Raw genomic sequence first — 20,357 nt, forward strand, 5'->3', positions numbered from 1 at the left:
TACTCTCCCATCTATGACATTCCTTTCATGGCTGACATTAATGTGATGTGATGTGACTATGGCCAGAGCCTCTTACTAAAGATTACAAGTTCTGATAAATTCCAGGTACTTTTTATGCCAACTGTTTGTAAAAACATTATTTTCTTTTTGTAGAAAGCAACTTGCACTTTTGATTGGATGACGTGAATGTTAATTCTTTCTGCAGCCTTCAGTGAAAATTGAAAATATATTCTGTTTTATACTATTATATTCGTTTGCATAAAGTTTGTAACACGTTTATACACTAGTATAGATTACATTTTCTGTGGTGCCCATACACTGATCATTGTCTGGTTTGGTTACAAGTATGTGGGCATATTGGAAAGAATCAGCTGATCGAAGCTGACGGTCAATGGTCTGATTCTATGGGATCAGATGAGGACTACAGGGATCAATGTTTGACTGTTTTATGCCAGTCCTGATCAACATCTTAATGTTCCCATTAAATTTGCAGCATGTGTGGACACCATACGTGACCCCACTCAAGGCATTTGCGCAAGGAGCAAGTATTCTGTTAGTTGGCAAAATTAAATTTGTTTAATCCATTAATTTTGGCCATTGATGAATGTTGTTTTTCGGGGAAGGGATCACTTCAGATTATGTGTTTCTCTATAAAGGGTTGTGATTTGCGGGCATTGCCAGCTGCAATTAACGGTAGTACAAGTACATGATTTACACGGGTGTGGACTTCACAATCCACATTTTTCTGGATCTTTTGAGGTAGAGCCCTGCCAACCCATCTCCTCCTTTATGTCCATCCCCTCTCTGTGATTAGCTTGTTTTTGTTTGGAGAGGTTAATGGTTCAGTCCCTTTTGCCTTTGCTATATACATGTTTTCTTGTAACACTTCCAGTTCACATTGGCCTTTATAGTCTGGGATGTTTGATGGGGCATGCAGATTGCCTGCAGTCATTACCCCTGCTCTGGAGATTATTGCCTGCTTTTGTTTACCTTGCAAAAGAATCTCTGGAATTCTTAGGGAAAAGGAAAGTTTTATTCTTATCCCTGACATTTGATATATTACTGTTTTATTGGGCACAAAGAGATTGCTATAATTATAGCAAGTGTGGTGGCAAGTTCACAGGATGCATTTGGATGAGTTATTACAGCTCTGAATGGAAGAATATTTTTCTTGTAGTGTTTTGGCCGCTTTCATGTAAAAATAAATTTAAAGAAAAAATGTTTCTATCCATTATTGTTTTTTTTTTTTTTTTAATTTTATTTTAGATAGCTAACTATATACGTGTTTTTTACACATTTTAAACAAATTTTGCTCTGTGAATTTCTGATATAAAGTAAAAATTGTCTGTCTATGCAATGTAGCCTGTTGGCAAAGCTTACATTTTTATGTGCATTCTCTAAGATTATATATGCGTGGTAGGCAGGGGTTGTTGAGGTTTTTTGTTTGTTTTGTGTGTTTTTTTGTAGTGGTTTTTTTTTCCGTCTTGCTAAAGTTTGGTTCTCAATTTGAATAAACAATTGCAAAAAGTTTGTGGTTTTTTTTTTTTTAAAACAAAAAGGAACTTGTTCTATATGTAATCGCTGTTTTCTAAGGACTCTCTTTACAAGGGTTTACTATCTTGCATTATTTCAGTGTTTGTTGCTCTCTTGGTACACGACTTGAATTTTAAAATGATCAAAATGTGCAGAATTTGCATCTAGAATATAATGTGAATGTCTGAGGAAACAAATCTGCTTTTATGACTTGTAAATAATAATATAAACTTTGTGCTGGGATCCACTTACTAAATCAAGTCAGACCTGCCTAATTGGTCACTAAGCCATAGAGCTACGATTTAATTTCATTAATGGTAGATGGAAAGATCCAGAACGTCTGTTTTAATGCAGTACATTAACAATTTAAGAAAATAAAATATATGGCCACAATCTATTCTTAACTTGGTCACTGCTGGATCTTGTGGAAAATCTTTAAGAAGTCCTGCAGTTTATGTAAATGAGGCCTGGATCTGGAAACAGCTGTGCAACAAATAGATTGAAAGTCTTCTCTGACATGTCCCCTGTGATGTTCTTCACCATATCACACGTGCCTCCCCCACACCTTCCAAATCTCTGTTTGTCATGTTTAGCTCTAATTCATTGTCTTGCCTTGTGTTGCTTATTATTGTGACATGTCCCCTGGCTTCTTTATGCTGACCACCTGCCCAGAATTAAGGAGAACAAATTCCCTCCCCCCACCTACATTTGACAGATGGGACTCAATAAGGAAGCACAGAAATATTGTAACCTTCCGACGACTACTAGTTAGAACAGTGCATAGAAGAGGCATGCAATGCCGAAGACAGATTTGTATGTGTTAAGAAGTGACATTCAGATAACATTGTGTTAGCATCTACTCAATCCTTTATATGTGTTGTCTAGTCTTTACCAGGTTGCAAGGCGCTCTCAGATCCAATTTTTTTTTTTTGTTTAAGTAGCCTTGTCAGCCATTTTGTGACTGAATCAATGTTTAGTTAATGCATCAAAGAACTAGTCGTAATTGGTGCTACTGTGTCACATGTCTGTCCTTAGTGAACTGATTGGCTGCACATTCATAAATATTGTTTCACTACAAAAAATGTCTGCCAGTGCTGTGTTTGGGAAAAATCAATTGAAATGGGGATCACCCAAATATCAGAAATGCTGCTCTTAAACATTCTTGACTATGCATTTTGATCTGTGATATAAACTTGTCTTTATATGTACCATATATAAATGTCCCAAGTATGTGCGTGAAGGCAATTTCTTATCTGGAGCTCTTTATATCCTATGTAATAGGTCATGGGGAACTCTTATGCAGGCCAGCTGAAATCTGCCCGATTTGAGGAAGCTCTTCACAATTCTATAGAAGCTTCCCTAAGGTGTAACAGTGTAGTGCCACGCCCGGTGTTCTCCCAGCTCTATCTTAATGCAGAAAGCGCTGCATTCTCTCCAGAAGGTAAGTGTTCTAAGTTAGTGTGTAAATCTCTTACTGCAGGGCCTGGGCAGCTGAAACATTTCAAGCCAGGATTTCTAACCAGACATATGGACACCCTGGAAAGCTTTGAATGCATTGAGCCTTGCTAGTGTGTCCAATACCAGTTATACCACTTTCATACTGCCGCCCCGGCAATATCCCGGGTTTTTGCCGGGGCTCGGAGCGTCCCAGCTCAGAAACACCATTCATACTGCACCTCGGACCCGGGAATTTCCCCGGTTGACCCCATTCATACTGCACAAGTCTGTGCCCTGGCAATTTGTGGGAGTCATCAGCAGAGCAGTTTGCATTGGCTGAAAAATGAAGACTGGATGCTGCTCCAGTGTTTAAATCCTGGCAGAAAAACCTGAACTTTGCTTCCTTTCACACAACTAGTATTTCCCAGACTTTGTACCTCTGTAATGTGGGATATCGGCTACATCAGACACCCAAATAAATACACAGCACTGCACTTTATTCAGGACAAGTAACCTTTAAAGGGAAATATACTCTATCTATTAGCATGATTTATATATATATATAAAAAAGTACAATAGTGATGGTATGCCTTCTCTATATATCTCCAATCATGTATACCCAATGGTATATTTATGTATGTAATAGCCATTAATAAAATTTCTGTAAACTGCCCTTCTTTTCATATACATTCTTTGTATTCTCCTGCTTTAAATCCTCCAGAGACAGGCAGACAGCCAATCATCTTGTTTTCTGTGCAACCCGGGTTGAAAAACCTGGGTTGCACCATTTATAGTGCAGGCAACCCGGGTGCGACCCGGGAATTACCCCTCGATAAATCCCGGGTTGAAGACCCGGGTTGAAGACCCGGGTTTTTAGACCCGAGATTTTTGACTTGTACCATTCATACTGCACCAAGACCCGGGTTGTTTGAGCTTGCCCCGGGAAAAACCCGGGATTTTGGTGCAGTATGAATGGGGTATTAAAGGCTATCCAGTCACACTGCTTTCTGTATAAATTAAAAAGTTCTCCACAAACTGTTAAGCCCTGAAGATCTGACAATTAACAGGCTGTAGCAGGGGTTAGTACAAGGGGAACTAGTTGTCCCTGACAAAGGAATCCCTTGATTTACAGTAGTCCAGGAAATATCTCTATCTCATAGATATAGGGAGATAGATATAGGGAGATGGATATAGATATAGAGTGAGATACCCTTATTCAAAGAAATGGAATGTTTAGACACTTATTGAATATTATGATTACTATGAAATCTACTAATCTATAGATTTCATCTAGTCGTTAAAAAAAGATGATGGAGACTCACTTTAATTGGTCACATGTCCACATTTTAGGAAATGTCTGTGTTGAATGTTTACCTTCAAGTAACTTCTAATATTTATATTTCCTTAAATTTAATTTTTTTACCATGTTATCTTTATTGTAACATAAACTCTTTAGATTATATACATAAGAAACGTGTGTAAAGGTTGTGTATATGTGTTTCTTATTGATAAGGTGTAGATGTAAAGCCTAAAGTGGAACAACTAGAGAAGGATTTTTCCCAGAGATACACCCAAAATGGCAGCCTGGATTTCTCAAACAGCCAGATGGTGTGTGAAATAGATGACGAGGATGAAGATGATATCTCCGATTCAAATAGTCCTCCTTTGCCATATGCCCAGAAGCCCGCTCCTGAAGGCTCTTGTACTTTAGATGGTAAGGGCCTGTCTGTCTTATAAAATGCTATTTCAAATTGTCTAAAATAGTGATGGGCAAACTGGTACACTTCACGGGCCCTCTAACCTACAAAAGGGCAGTACATTACCCTTAATATCAGTAATAAGCTAAAACAGTTCATTTCATGAAAGCAACAGACACTTGGAAGACAAACTTTTGTCTTAGTCGTCCATTTTATTTTTCCATTTCACTTTACAAGGTCTGGATGTACTGTGCAAGAAACCTAATGTCCATATATTAGGATTGACCATAATATTGAAATATGGCTACTTAATTTGTATTAATGGGAACATTTATGTAAAATGAGGCAAATGAAAAAGTGCTGTTACCCTTCATTTATTGAGGTACTAAGGTACAAGAAAAATGTTTACGATAAGTTCTAGCACCTTTTTTGTGCACCAGTTTTCATAATGTCACTCTCCATATTAAAATTATAAACCATATTAGAATTGTCTCTGTTCATTCTCCACAGTATATTCATGATGATCAGTCTGCTGCATTATAGAATAATTAAGCCGTGTGAATACCTGTAAAATATATCCTTATCTTTGTCATGCTCTGGCTATAGCTAGAGTCATGAGTTTGATTCCAACGAGGGCCCTATTTTTGTGGAGCGGGTGTTATGCATGCATTTAATCTGGGAGCTCTGGTTCCCCCCACAGTCCAAAAGACATACTGGTAAGATAATTGGCTTCTGACAAAATGGACCCTAGCCTAAGCATGATGGGGAATTTAGGCTGTTCCCTCCAATGGATCAGGTACTGATGTGAACTACTGCATATTCTCAGCACTGCCTTCTATTGTGATTGTTGCTTCATAAACGATAATGTATTTCACTATGGTGGTCATGCTTGACCATACATCATCCGCGCCAAAGAGTGATGCACTATTTATATATAGTACTTTCTACAAATTTAATATAAAGGTAATGAACATACTAAAATGTTAGTTTCCCTTTGACATGTATCTACTGCTCATGTATTATAAGAATTAATGCACCCCTAATGGGACATAAAAGGGTAAGAGAAGTAACCACTGAGTTACAAGGTCACTGAATTTTTTTGTGATTGTTAATATTCTCCTATCCTTATTTTCCAACAGGGGCTGCTTTATTCCATGTATGCAATATGTTCATTATATTCTCCACTTGAAAATTATGCCTCTCTGTTTCACATGGTTTCTGAAGTAGTCTGATTATGATTTCCCAGCGCATGCCCTTTTGGTATTTATTTCCCCCAACGCTCAAAACAAAATGGAGTATAATACGGTTTCATTTCTTTCAGGCTTCTGCCAAGCAGGGAAGGATTTACGTTTAGTTTCACTCAGCAAAGAACAGATTGACGTTCCTTCAGGGTTCCTTTTGGTTGGAGTGAAGACTCAGAGTATCCCAGAGCACATTCTTGTCTGTGCAGTGGATAAAAGGTTTCTCCCTGATGATGACGGGAAAAATGCACTTTTAGGTATGTAGTGTTCAAACCCATTCTGAGATGTACATAAAATTTTCTCAACTGTAGTTTTCTTGTGCGTAAGTAAATTCCAGCTTTAGGATGGCTGTTTAATTATTCTGCACTTCTCCCTTTTTGTCTATCTGGCTTGTGCACTATCTTGTCTCTGGCTGGGTCGCACACTTTTTGTCAGGCCGTTGGCCTATAGAGGACTACAGAGAGCAGGGCACTAACCGGTATTAGCACTACTGAACCAGCAGGTGCGGAGTCTAACGTACCCCTGGTATTCGCCAGGGACCCCCGCAAGGAGATTTGGACTTCGCTGCACAGGGTACGCAGGTCGTGGTCCTACTAGCCAGTTACCGGTGTAGTGTAGAAGAGTCAGACGGTCCGGGTCGAGCCAATCGGGAATGCAAGGTACCAGGGAGAATCCAGAAGAATAGTCAACAAGCCGAAGTCGCGGGAACAATATGGGTCACACAGATGCAGGAATGGTCGCCAAGCCGGGTCACAACGGGAGAGCAATAACAGGAATCACAAACGGGAAACTAGGAGCAGGAGAACCAGGAACACTAGGTAGAAACCTGTTACTCTGGCACCCTAATGGCGCAAGAGTCAGGTTTAAATAGATGCAGGAAGCAGCTGATAGGAAGATCCAGGGGATGGAAGCATGGGAACCGAGTAGCGACCCGTTGCTAGGCAACGGGCCGGCAGCAGGGCGCATGCGCCCGACAATGGAGCTGACCGGAAGCCGCACCGTGTCTGTTGCCTAGCAACATAGCGCTGCTGAGGCGCGGGGGGTAGTCGTCTGTTCCCGACTGACAGGGGATCAGCGTGGACGGCGCGTGACACTCTCATGCTCTCTCACTCTCACTGTGGCTGGGTCGTGCACTCTCTGGCCGGACCGGGCCGGGCCCTGCTCTTAGGTGTTCAGTGCATGTCTTTTATATTTTATATGTAGATAATCTCAATGTTTTTTTGTTTTTTAGGTTTCTCTGGAAATTGTGTTGGCTGTGGAGAGCGGGGGTTCAGGTATTTCACAGAGTTTTCTAATCATATAAACCTGAAACTTGCAACTCAACCAAAGAAGCAGAAGCACTTAAAGTATTACCTAGTGAGGAGCTCTCAAGGGGTTCTCTGCAAAGGTTCAGTTATCTGCTGGAAAGGTAAGTCAGCTGGTTTGAACAACATTGATGATAATTTCCAGTTTAGAAAGCCAACCCTTTCCTGAAAATTCAGTTTGTGGTTGACTTTCATAACTTAAACTTTAAGCCATATTACTTTCCGGGTTTTCACTGTTCCAGCTGATCAGGTGAGGGGTCCCTAATGCTTACCATGTATTTGCACCCACCCAAGGGTGGAGTTTGACAACACACTGTATGTCACTGGATTGCAGCAGACATTTGTGGCTTGTCGTATCGGGTGGAATACCAGGCCCCAGGAAAACAATATTTTGGACTAATGTTTAACTTATGAATTTGGTCTACATTTTCAGTTTTGGCTGGAATTAGACATTTAAAATTTAAATGGTCCAGTATTGCAAACAAGGTAACTTTTATTTTGTATAACCAGCTATTTTGATCAATATGACCTTTGACTGACAATACTTAGATATTTTACAGATATTTTCTTATTTGTGTTTGACCTTCAATATAGTTCAATCAATTGTAAATTACAAATTGTAGTAACATGAAAACTCCCCTCATAACTAAAAGCTTCTGTTGCACCTATGCTCATTCTTGCTCCTTTTTTTTAGAGTCACGTAAGTTGCTTTTGCTTTATGTAATTGGTAGAGAGGTGGTGCGATTTTAAGAGAAACGTTGCATTTTGTGATCCTATGGAAGTTACACCACTTTTCTATAATTTGTTGCAGCTAAATCTTGCTGCATTTTATAAGTGATTATTATGTCATTAGCAAGTTCAATATTATCTCTCATTCACTGTTTGGCTGGCAGTGTTGTGAGAGGGTTTTTAATTATATTGGGAGAGTCTGTCCGTTTTTTGATACTTTTTATTCAGGGCTTCACCCCCACAAGATTTATTCAAAGAAGGATGTTGCTTTTGTTTTGTTCTGCAGTCTTTGATTTGTGAAATATACCACTAGACGGACAGTTACAGATGTACATTTATATTGGTAACCTATTATTTTGGTTCTTACTGCTTCTGATTATATTATATCCTATGCCGTTAAGTTACTGTTTGATCTTAAGTATTGGGCTCCTTTTTGCACCATATATACTACATTTCTTGGATACATACAATGATAATGACACAACTAAACCTGACACCTATTGTGTATAATAGAGATTTCTTATATTAGGTTTTATTGGAATGTATTGCATGAAATGTACCTTTTTTTTTTTTTTTTTTCCCCAGCTATTTATATAGCGCCACTAATTCCACAGCGATGTACAAAGAAAACACTCACATCAGTCCCTGCCCCATTGGAGCTTACAGTCCAAATTCCCTATCATAGACACACAGAAAGACTAGGGTCAATTTTAATAGTGGCCAATTAACTTACCAGTATGTTTTTGGAGTGTGGGAGGAAACTCTCTTGCAAACACGGGGAGAACATAGAAACTAAACACAGATAAGGATATGGTCTGGAATCAAACTCATGACCCCAGTGCTGTGAGGCAGAAAGGGCAAATTATAGAAGTGATTGAGGGAGCTATAAAGCACCATAAACTGATTCTGTTTTTCAGAACCTCGTAGTCGACCATTTCCTGTTCCAGTTGTGAAGCCAGCAGTGACTTCGATCTCGCTGTCCTCCGAGAATGGAAACAGTGATGAGTATAAGTCTGGATTCTTGCAGACAGGTAAAGTTGAAGTAAACAAAGAGGTGATCCACATAACTAGGTGTGTTCTGTCTTCTACGACTGTTGCATTCTGTTGTGCAATGTTATCAAAACGAGTCATATGACAGAAGTGTTCCTAATTGACTGTGTGTCTCAAATACACAATATTTATATTTGGTATATAGAGATGCTGAAAGAGGCAGCAAAATTGTTAACTTTAGAGCTAGATGAAACTAGTTTCCTTATTTCATGACTGATTTTAATATCACTTTTGACAGAGATGCAATCTTACGCCTCAATCAAAGCACCTACTGCTCTTAATTCAAGTACTCCTCAGGATCTCTCCCGCAATAAGGGTATTGTGAAGCCTTTCCCGCTACCAATGCATATTGTGGGAAAACCTTTTTCTGCAGGTGAGTTATTCACTTTTTTTTTTCTATACATTGTATGTTCGGGTAGCCGTTACAGAGTTAATGTTGGATATATTTCTTCCAGCACCTGTTTCATTTCAAGTGCCAGAAGTCTCCAATGGTAGCGGGAGTGGGGCAAGATCCACTGTGCTAAATCCTCCACCGCCTCAGCCTCTCGCTCACTCAACATCTCCGAGTCCTGGCTGCATTGCTGGGGACAATGGTATGGAGTATTTCATGCTGGGAGTACTTCTTTTTATACAACATGGATGTGTTCCTTTTCATGGTGTATACCATATATTCAGGGGCGTAGGAACAAAAATGTTCATTGGGGTGGCAAAAGGCCAAGGACTACTATAGGGCTTGGAGACCCTTTTTCTTGTGTTTGGCATCTTGTTTTATGACAGTTGTAACAGTGACTGTATGTATGTATGTATGTATGTATGTATATATATATTTGTATATATGTGTGTAATATGTGTGTGTATGTATGTCTGTGTACAGACAGACAGACTCCCAGTCCTATGTTAATGTTTTTCTGTGTTTCAGGGGTTGGCATTAAATGTTGTTAATTACCAATTGGTACAATAGCTGTTGGGAAAAAGAGAAATTAAATTGTTCATCTTAAAAATTTACATTTTTCATAGTCATTAACCTAGTTTTTGTATTCAGATTTCGTTGACCACCTAATCTCATTTGATTGGGAGTGTTTTTAAATCTGTAGTCACTGCCTGGCTGCTTATGGTATGTGCTATAAATTTAAATTGCTGCATCTCATGTTTCTTACTGGATGCACCGCACGAAATTCAGGGTAAAACTAAAGTGAATAGTTGTTCATCGTCAATACAGGTTGTTTATTAAATGTTTAAAATAAACAAATCAATCATTCTGTATTAAGTTTATACTTAGCTAATCAATATTAAAGAACATTTGGTAGTTATAATAAGACACTGGTTACAGTGAGTGTAACCAGGGCTGTCCGATGTTGTTTAACACTTTACATGTTATAACCAGTGGCATTCTATTAAAAACAAATAACTTATATGATGAACTGCTCTTGCTTCAATCCATCATTTAGAAAATGTACTAAGACGATTTATTAACATATTTTATTATTTGTATTTAATATTTTTACCACATTTTGGAATAATAAAGGTACAATTTTCTTGATTTGATATGAACAGCAACGATTACTTTTTCTGGCCCACCCAAAAAAAGACACAGAGGGTGGCCTCCAAGCTCGCCAGTTCAAGCCCCAGTGTTGCCCTTTTCTACACCACCTGTCCGTCCGGTTATAAGACCAGGTAAGGAGTTTGAGGGACTTATCCACTTTTACAGTATTGATTTCATTAAATCAAGCATGTTCCTGACACCAACTTGTTCGATAGATTTGGCTACTTTGCTTAAGCTGGCGACCTGTCTTGGAGTGTAACATTTTCCCCTATTTCCCACTATATGTTTTGCTGAGAGTAAATGTGAAGTTCCTGTCTCATCTGTAGCTGGACATGGTAAGCCCTGTGTCTGCACGATGAGATGGACAGTTCTCATTAGAACTTCATGGTCTTAAATGTCAAGAAATGTAGTGTATGTAATGTATATGTGTTTGTGTGTGTGTACACTTATACATATTGTGACAAGGAGGGTTATTTTCCACACCTCTCCTGCATAGGAATAGATAAAATCCCAGCAGGTCTGCAGGTACAGGCTGCAGACAGGGTTAAATTCCCACTCAGTCTTCCCCAAAGCACACAGACACACAGAAGCACGACATGAGTGTGATTGCTGTGTTGTGAATAAAATAAAAGGATTCTGGGATCTGGTGGGCGGGGCTACCTACGCTGAATAGCAGCCGGACGATAGCTAGGGCTGGTGGGTTTAGCTATAGTGTCAGGAAGCCGTGGAACAGTTATGCACTAATTTTTTATTTTTTTTAATGTCGTTTGATAAGGTTTGTATCAATGTCGTATTACCTACTATGTTCTACAACAATCATTCTGAGTGAACTTATTGCGCTGTCTATTTTAGAGATGAACTTTCTTTTTCCTTTTAATACTGCGCTACAGTAGTAATGTTTTCTATACTTACTTTTTTTTTTTAGCCTCTCTGCCACAACCGATTTTGGGAGGTGTTTTCCAGCCACAACCGATTCCAGCAGGAGAGACTGTAGTTGTGCCTGAAAATTTGTTGAATAGCTCTGGCGTGCGGCCTGTTATATTGATAGGTGAGAGTTCAAATAATAAAATTATTTGCATTAAGCACCTGCCCCTGCTGACTTGATAACATACTGATATGATATAAATATATTGATAGATTAATTGTGTAAACATTTTGCGATCAATGTATAATATTGTAGTGTACTTTTCTAATTAGTACTGCATAGTGACCAAACAAACAACTAGATCTGGTAATAAAAACACAATATTGAACTGTAAATGTGTGAATAAATGCTTCCTGGATACTCACGAGCCATTGCTCAATATTCTAAAGGGACATATATGTACGTTGTTATGGAACAATCCTGTGCAATCAGTTTGGTGAAGGCAAACTTCCTCTGGAGAAGTTGACCTATACCATTCACATGTTGGTTACAATTTTCCTGTCACAATGTTTGGCTGGTCTCTTAAACAAATATTTAATTGACTAGGTAAATGTAGAGTTATGGTCTGTTTCAACTGCGAATGAATTAACATTTTCTGTAATAAACATATGGACTTTAGTAATTCATCTGAGAGAACCGTTTTTCTTGTGTATTTTCATTTATTGGCATAACGGTCTATTTGATTTGCCTGCTTAGTGGTGGTGACCCACAATGGATAAATTCTCCTATTTTTTACGCACTTTTTTTTTTTACATTTTAATAATTTAGTGTGGGGTGTGCAGCTATTAAAAATAACTAAATAAAAATATGTAGTTGGCTTGATCCTGCCCCCTGCATTGTGCTAGCGCTGCTTCACTGTGTTTTTTTCATGGGTGTCAGATACTGTGCAGGAGCCTAACAACTCAACCCAAATCTAACTCAAATGTGGCTATAGCGATCTAAAGCCACCATGAATAGAATGGTGACAGGCTTACTGTGATGATGCCAGACTACTTGGAAGGGAAGAAGGAAAGTATGTATTTTCTTTAAACCACTGCACTCCATAAAATAATTATTTAAATATATATATCTTGTGTGAAATTACCCTTTAAATGTGATCGAACATCATCTTGGCATAAGAAAGCTTGAACAAGTCACCTCATTTTTTAAACGAACATTGTTTTATTCAACAATTGGAGAACATTTATGAAATGGGAAAAAAGCGATGTTGGTCGGTCTGTGTGTGTGTGTGTGTGTATATGTATGTGTGTGTATATGTGTGTGTGTGTATATGTATGTATGTGTGTGTGTGTGTGTGTGTGTATATGTGTGTGTGTGTGTGTGTGTGTGTGTGTGTGTGTATATGTGTGTGTGTGTATATGTATAATATTTAACTAGTCACTTCCTTATTTCATATTGACCACAGTCCTGAAGCATCAGGGGAGAGGTGCATACAAATTAATTGACCAAAAAAATTAAGAAAGAGACAATGTGTATTTTGGGGCACTCAGTGGTCCAAACTAGAGATTCTTTGCTGCCCAAGTAACAATGACCCAGGCAGTATAATTAATGCAATCCTAGCAGGCACTTTACTATCTTCTGCCACATTAAGAGGCACCTTGTATCAATGGTTTATATCTATACAAAGGCATACTAAAGAGCTTGCAGGAGCTCATTACAATATTTGCGGCGCGCTATAGTAGTGAGGAGCTGCTATTTTTAACAGTTAGACATTTTCATTTTATGTCTTTTTTAATTCTTTTGCTAATAAACATTGATCCACATCTGGAAATTCTTGGGATTAACTGAGAATGTTTTAATGCATATCAAAGCTTGTAAGCATGTTTTATTTAGTTTGGACTACTGAGTGCCCCAAAATGCACATTTTCTCTTTGTACAGTTAAACATCTGATTGGAAACAAATTCAAAGTTCAGTTTCTCTTTGAGTGGTAAGAGCTGTATAAATTTTAACCCTTTATGACAAGTATTTGTGCATTCTGTTACAGGTTATGGTGTCTTGCCATATTTCTACGGCAATGTTGGTGATATTGTTGTAAGTCCGTTGTTGGTGAACTGCTACAAGTTACAGGAATTGGAGAAGAAGGAGCTGGATCAGATGGGAGTGGCCAGCAGTCAGTTCTTGAGCGTAGAAAACCTGATACTTCTGACTATCCAATATCTTGTGCGGCTCGGTGAGAATCCTGTGCTCATTTCCTTGTTTTTCCGGCTTGTATTCAAAATGTATTGTGGATGTGTGACAGGATGGACCGCCTATGCCACCCTGTCTGTTGCTGCTGGAAACTGGCTGGCCTTACTTTGCCACTGTTCCTTTTTGTTATCCCAAATGCGCCCTCTTTCTGCAGTAGGAGGGGCTTACAAATGCTGCCACCACTGGACTCCTATACCGGCATCCAAAACCGGGATTCTTCTGGGTAACCGACGCTGCTAGTGTATCTCGTTGCTGGTGTACCTGGGCTGGTACTCCTGACCTCTTGGATCGGGGATGCTGTGGATGGATCCCCCCATGCCTATCACACTGACTAGGGCTACAGGGTAGCAGGCAGAGCGGTGGTCCAGGAAAAGCTGGGTCCAACCTCAGAAACAGCCAGAGAACGGATTAGATTTAGGGTCTAATCTGCAGGTCACAGAAATACAGCAATATTGAAGATGTTTTCAAGCAGGTCTTTGAAGCAAGATGTTTATTTGCTCTTACACTGGTTAAAGGTACCAGGTGATCAGGTCAGATGAAACAAGAACAACTTTTCAATACAAGCCAGTGCCTTTTATACAGTTTGGACACAGGCTATTTTTAGAATCAGGAAGCAATGCGTTTACACAAACATAGATTTACATGCATTGCAAAGCCAACAATATTTACTTATCTATGAAATTCTAGAGTTGCTGTGATGTCCTGCATCAGATGCTGTTTACAATGTTCAGAACAGTTTGAACACTCTGACAAAAGGCCACACAGTAACGACCTCCTGCTGGGCCTTTTGCCAGAGCAGGCATTTGACACTTCATCACAAAACTTACTTAGCAATTCTTGCTATCAGACTTCCTCCCGATAGGCCTGATTGGAGGTTTCCACTAGCAACCTTACAAACCGCAAAAACAATGACGCTTCCATACAAAACACAAGACCTCCGTCCACAAAGGCTCATTGTATCAGATATGTACATCAGAAATAAGGCATTTCCTTTAGAAAGGTTAAAACAGAAAAACACATTTTCTACCCTGGTCTCAGAAATAACGATTTTCTGTATCAAAATATACACAATATCAAAAATAAGTGCATGGCTAATTATATAAATAAGAGGCCTCCGCTATTTCCTTTAAATAAATTTATACCAGAAGTTATTTATCAGTGATCCAGACACAGGATGATATAATGCTTTCTTGCAATTACCAATGGATATACTGCACAGAGCATAAAGCAAAAAATAAATATCTGTAAAGTCCCTAACACTCAACCTGTTCTCACGGGAAAAGGTCCATGTTGTGTAACCTTGAAGATCAGAGACTGGTATCACAATGTTTGGGTTGTTTATTTAATTTGCTTTTTTAAACCATACAAAATTGATGTTTTCTGTTGACTTCTTAAAGCTCTGCAAATAAATTGCATATATAAAATTGTCCTAATTTTTGTCCTTGTTTTAGGTCCTGCTCAGATACCGATTCGTGAAGTCTTTGAACAGATTGTGCTTAAAGCATTGCAGGAATTTACTTCTAAAGAGCGTTCCTTGCAGATGCAGCCGCCAGGCATGTCCTTGTCACAGGCTCAACTACCCTGGCTTGCTCGCTTATTGGCCAGTGTTTCTCAGGATTTAGTTCATGTCCTTGTGACCCAGAACTCCCTGGCAGAAGGCATCTCGGAGACCCTTCGATCTCTAAGTGATTTGAAACCGCAGCAAAAGCTCCCTGACTATGTAGTAGCAATCTGTTCCTCAAAGGTGCGAGGAAATGAATTTTGTGTTATTGCCCTTGGTAAGAAATAAACTTTAACTTATTTGAGTATCTAGTTTTATTGAAACTTTTCCAGTTGATGCTTGCTTTCTGGTGTATCGGTAAATATTGGTGGTTGTACTAGACTATGCATCTGAATTGCTGGTTCTTTTAGACTGAACACGCGTCATGATCATCATCTTGCTGCATTTTTACCAGTCCTGATTTATATTGGCAGTCGCTTCAGGCCTCCACAGACAGTGGATACTGAGATGATCATAATCACTCTTTGTATGAGCACCTTAAAAGACACAGTAGGACCCGATTGGCAGCGTGTCATCCTGCTGCTTCTGTCAGCCGACATGATGCACAGTAACTGTTGGCACTGGGACTTTTGACAGCAACGTTTGTAAGGCTAGGGGCTAGACACAAAATGCTTCTCTAGTGCCAGCTCTGCACATTGGGCCTGTACTATTGTGGAGGTCCGATTGTCATCAGTTGCCTCCGCTCCCCCAGGACGTGAGACCAGGGAGGGACGCACCCACTAATTAGCTACAAGCAGTAATATATTGCTTTTTATAAAGCTGACTATACCAACTTATTAAAGTGTCCAATGAAGCCACAGGCTCCTAATAAGTGGGCTGCAATTTCATGAACCCATTCATTCAGCCCACAGAATGGCTTCCTCAAAGGGCCTCATCCGACTGTACCAGTTACACAATGTGACTGTGAGCTATATTGCTTTTCTGAGATAAAATTATCATACATAGATTTCAAAGTATAGTGCTGTTAACTTATTGTGCTCTACTTAAGTTTACCAGTTAATAATTGAAAGAACAAAGCAATATTTAACATGAGAATGTCCTTTTTACTCGGCAATGATTTAAAGTACATTTTTAATTTTTTTATTTTTTTTTACTGTATGTTTTAAATGTCCATTGTAAAATGTATTTCTGCGTGTTATATGCTTTTGAATATTTGTACATGTTTTTGATTAGTTGATTTATTCTGATGTCATTTCAACACTAAGGGGGGGTAATTCAGTACAGCCTCGCTCAACGCATCGTTAATTCTATTACTGTTAATAGTCATTTTAACCCTGATTTCTGCTCGTGGCTCCCTGAGCTGAGAGCAAAAGGCAGTGTTAAAGATTACCATATTAATGGTAATAGTGTGCAGGCCGCGCTACTTTCGGCAGTTAAGCGGCCAATTGAATCCCCCTCCCAAAAATTATTTTTTAATATCGCTCAGCTGTCAAAATCCAGAATCGCTACCATGTTCATGTAGTCATTTTTTATTTTATTTTTTATAATAAACTATTGGCTGAAAAATGTCTGTCACGGTGATGTCATCAGATTGGTGCATGTGACGCAACATGACTAGCAGAGCATTGAAACCAGCACAAGATTTTGGCACACAGAGATTTGTTCATTACATGACCTCTGTCTGTGCTTGCATGTCATGGCACCATGACTTACACTAGAAAGGATTGTATTAGTTTGGTGTTCCCTTTTATTTGTTCAATGTGTAATGCCATTATAACGTCACAAAGTCAGCTGGCACTGCTCGGTGGTTTCATTTATAGGAGGTAATGTTCAATGTTTTGAAAAAAAAAACAAAAAACATAAAAAATGTGTCCGTTTCTAGGAAAATACCAATCTCGGGTGCTTGCAGAGAGCATGCTGACAACTAGTGAGTTCTTGAAGGAGATTAGCTATGAGCTCATCACAGGCAAGGTCAGCTTCCTAGCCTCACACTTCAAAAACACATCCATGGGTAAGTGGTATATGTCTGGGCATTCTACTGTCCTCCTGGCTGGAATTTATAGATAGCATGTTATGTATTTTTGAAAACTGGATGCAGACATTAATGTAACTTGGCCAAAGATCATTTTTGTGGCGGGCTCATTACGTCTTTGCAACACACGAACTTGCAACTATATCACAGCCTGCACAGTCTGATATAAGTAGTACACATTATTCTGTATTTTCATTAGAGGGAGAGGGAACTTAATATGTTGAGTGCTGGTCAAGTGGTCATTGTTCCTCTATAAATGGATAGGCTGACTTCTGATAGATCAAATATTGCTATTTCTTGGAGTATAACATTCAATAACCACCCATAACTTCATAACCAAAAGAGATTGACTTTCTTACTAACATGTATATTAATGATGGATAGTATTTTTCACTGATGAACACTTTTTGACTGATAAAATAGAAGTGAAAGTGGTCATTCTTTTTTCGTGTTTTCGTGTAACACATCAGATTCTGTCTTTGAAACAGAGCAAAATATGTAGGCAGTTTGCCTACCATTGTACAGTATTTTTAATATAGTAATTGTATTTATACATTGATGTTTTTTTACTAGGTGACAATTTGGATAGATTGCTGGAGAAAATCCAAAGGAAGAGAGGAGATAATGTCATTATTCCTTTTAATGGTGATGTAAAAGAATGTGTGTCCTCTCAGGAAGCAGCCAGTATGGTTCCTACACAGGGCAAAGGTAACATTCTGCAATTACCAGTTAATCACAAGCTTGTTGTCCTATTTATCCAGTTGTGAATTAACAAATTTAACATAACCAACACATACACATGAGAGGTTAGACACCTCCGAGCAGGATGCAACATAGTGGAATTGCTGCCTATATTCTACCTATATATGAAAGAAAAAAACCACAGCCAATAAAAAAAACAAAACATAAATAAGACATCTTATAATAGATCTGCTTGTAGTAAAGTAATACAACACAAAGGGAACAAGTATTATAATAGAAGTTATACGTTGTTAATATTACACAAAGTTGCAAGCAACACCAGTTTGCTGTCTGTTCCATGAGCTTCCATAGCCCATTATTGGCGACCAATAGAAATCCACATCACGGGAATAAAACATGGATATGTCAAAATAAAATACATAGAGACAGATCTAAATTGATTAAACATATTGTGTCCGTCAGTCTGTGTATGTCTAGCATGAATGGTTTATTTTAAATGCTTGCAGCAAGAAATGTGCAATGTGTTCTAGGTTGTAACACAGACAGCTTCCAGATCTGCCAGTCTCAGCTGATGGTTGCCCGGAAGCTCCTGTCCCAGGTGTGTGCCATTGCAGATAGTGGGAGCCAGAGCCTGGATTTGGGGCGTTTCAGCAAAGTGGACTTCCTAATAGTCGTTCCTCGGTCAGAAGTACTGGTATATCAGACTCTGCAAAGAATTAGACTATCAGGTAAGATGAATACATTTATTGTGTACCTGGTCAGAGTTGTGCCCAGCCATTCTGCTAGTGGGGGAGGCAGTTTTTTAAAAGATTGATTTAATTGCAATTTTTAAGCATTACATGATTTACCAACAAGCTAAACTTCACTAATTTTAGAGATTTTAATCAATAAAATTGGGATTATTAGATTCCCATCATTATGCTTTCTATGAAGGTTGCTACCTTGTGCATCATTATGATCATTAAATACACCCATGATCAATTTAAATGCATATATTTAGAACATTTTTTACTTGGTCTTTAAATAACAAGGTTAGGAGAACACGAGTCAGCAAACAGTATATTCTCCCTTCATTTCTTAATATATGCAATGATATTTTATCCAGTGACCTCACTCTGGATCTGAACTTTTGGCAGGGGTGCTGACAGATTTGGGCCTAGAGGAGTCTGTATACGCACATCAGCGAGCTGAGAAATATATTCTACGATTAGACGGGGATGTCCAAGCCAAGTTTGATGCCTTTATGAAGAAAGTGAAACAAAATCCTTACACACTTTTTGTTCTAATACACGACAGTAGCCATGTGGATTTAACTAGGTAAGTGTCTTAAAGAGCATCTGCCATCTACACAATAGAGGCATCCATAAAGGCAATCAATGTTCAATAAATACAACTTTGCCCTTGGTTCAGTAATACATGTCTTCCCCTTATAAAATAAATATTCCAGCTAATCAAAAATTAATGATATCAAGTTTGTGTATTGGTCGTGCTCAGTGATGTGGAGAATGTTACCTTTTAAAAAATGTATTGGCCAGGGGGGTGATTTATATTATCCAGCATTGGAAGATTGACCCTCATGTGCCTTTATTTCATCCCAAGAATTAAAATCACAATATGTGAAGTAGTGAGTGCTGCCTTCTGTACATAGCCATTACACTCGCCAGCTCTCTAGAATGAAATAGCCACATGCTCTTGTGGGCTCTGCTGAAAGTGGTGCCACGCCGGAATAAGAGCTCTTATGGGAAATGCTAGTTACCATGTAGAACACCGGATGGTATGATGCTATGTCCTGCAAGTATCACTGTGATGTGCTGAAAGCTGCTCTTGGTACTGCATATATCATCGGGGGCAAACGCAGGATTTATAGAGGGGGGTTTACACACCACGCCGCCAGTGGGCATGACCAGCATGCATGGGGGCGTGGCTATAATTTTAGAGCGTGCTTGGCTGCTCTACAACTCTCCCTATCCCCATAATATACTTGGGCAATGCTGTGTGCACTACTGTTAGGTGCATGCAGAGCTGTATGAAGCAGGGGCAGTGTCCAGCCACCTCAATTATACAGTGCCCCTGGCTTGGAAGGGGGTTTCCAGTCACTAGGAACCCCCCCCCCTCTGGTTGCCTATGATCATTATGATTTGTTTTGGGATAGTTTGGTCTACTGCCAGGCACCGTGCATTGGTAAATATTTCAGCTGATGGTGAATAGGACAGGTTTAGAGAGTATGTTATTATGTGTTACTTTAGTATGCACAGTTTGGTACGCATGTTGCCATTACCTTATCTTGTAACCCTATGGCATTGTACATTAGACTTGGCAACATGTATGTCTGCTTAGCTCTTAACTGAAGCGACTGTGTGGCCACATGCAGTCCACTCCAGTGCGGTGAACATGGAAGGAAGGCTCCAGGAGGCAATAATGGCAACAGAGAACAGGAATGCATTATAATGCACAAAGATACCCTTTTAATCTTTA

At 39.1% G+C, this 20,357-nt stretch overlaps 1 protein-coding gene across 1 annotated transcript in view; it reads left to right on the top strand.

The window, feature by feature from the left end:
- The window catches only part of GREB1L (GREB1 like retinoic acid receptor coactivator), a 109,654-nt gene that overhangs the window by 61,317 nt on the left and 27,980 nt on the right, over positions 1-20,357 (top strand). Inside the window, exons 3-17 of the mRNA XM_075213393.1 lie at positions 2,815-2,974; positions 4,484-4,684; positions 5,989-6,165; positions 7,140-7,316; positions 8,859-8,972; positions 9,230-9,364; positions 9,447-9,584; positions 10,546-10,665; positions 11,460-11,582; positions 13,445-13,630; positions 15,099-15,425; positions 17,031-17,159; positions 17,754-17,888; positions 18,413-18,610; positions 19,019-19,199. Of these exons, the coding sequence (XP_075069494.1) occupies positions 2,818-2,974; positions 4,484-4,684; positions 5,989-6,165; positions 7,140-7,316; positions 8,859-8,972; positions 9,230-9,364; positions 9,447-9,584; positions 10,546-10,665; positions 11,460-11,582; positions 13,445-13,630; positions 15,099-15,425; positions 17,031-17,159; positions 17,754-17,888; positions 18,413-18,610; positions 19,019-19,199 (2,498 nt within the window). The 5' untranslated portion in view covers positions 2,815-2,817. The remainder of the gene's footprint in view (positions 1-2,814; positions 2,975-4,483; positions 4,685-5,988; positions 6,166-7,139; positions 7,317-8,858; positions 8,973-9,229; positions 9,365-9,446; positions 9,585-10,545; positions 10,666-11,459; positions 11,583-13,444; positions 13,631-15,098; positions 15,426-17,030; positions 17,160-17,753; positions 17,889-18,412; positions 18,611-19,018; positions 19,200-20,357) is intronic.

This window comes from Mixophyes fleayi, chromosome 5, assembly GCF_038048845.1.
Source record: "Mixophyes fleayi isolate aMixFle1 chromosome 5, aMixFle1.hap1, whole genome shotgun sequence".
In the NCBI taxonomy this organism is placed as follows: Eukaryota; Metazoa; Chordata; class Amphibia; order Anura; family Limnodynastidae; genus Mixophyes; species Mixophyes fleayi.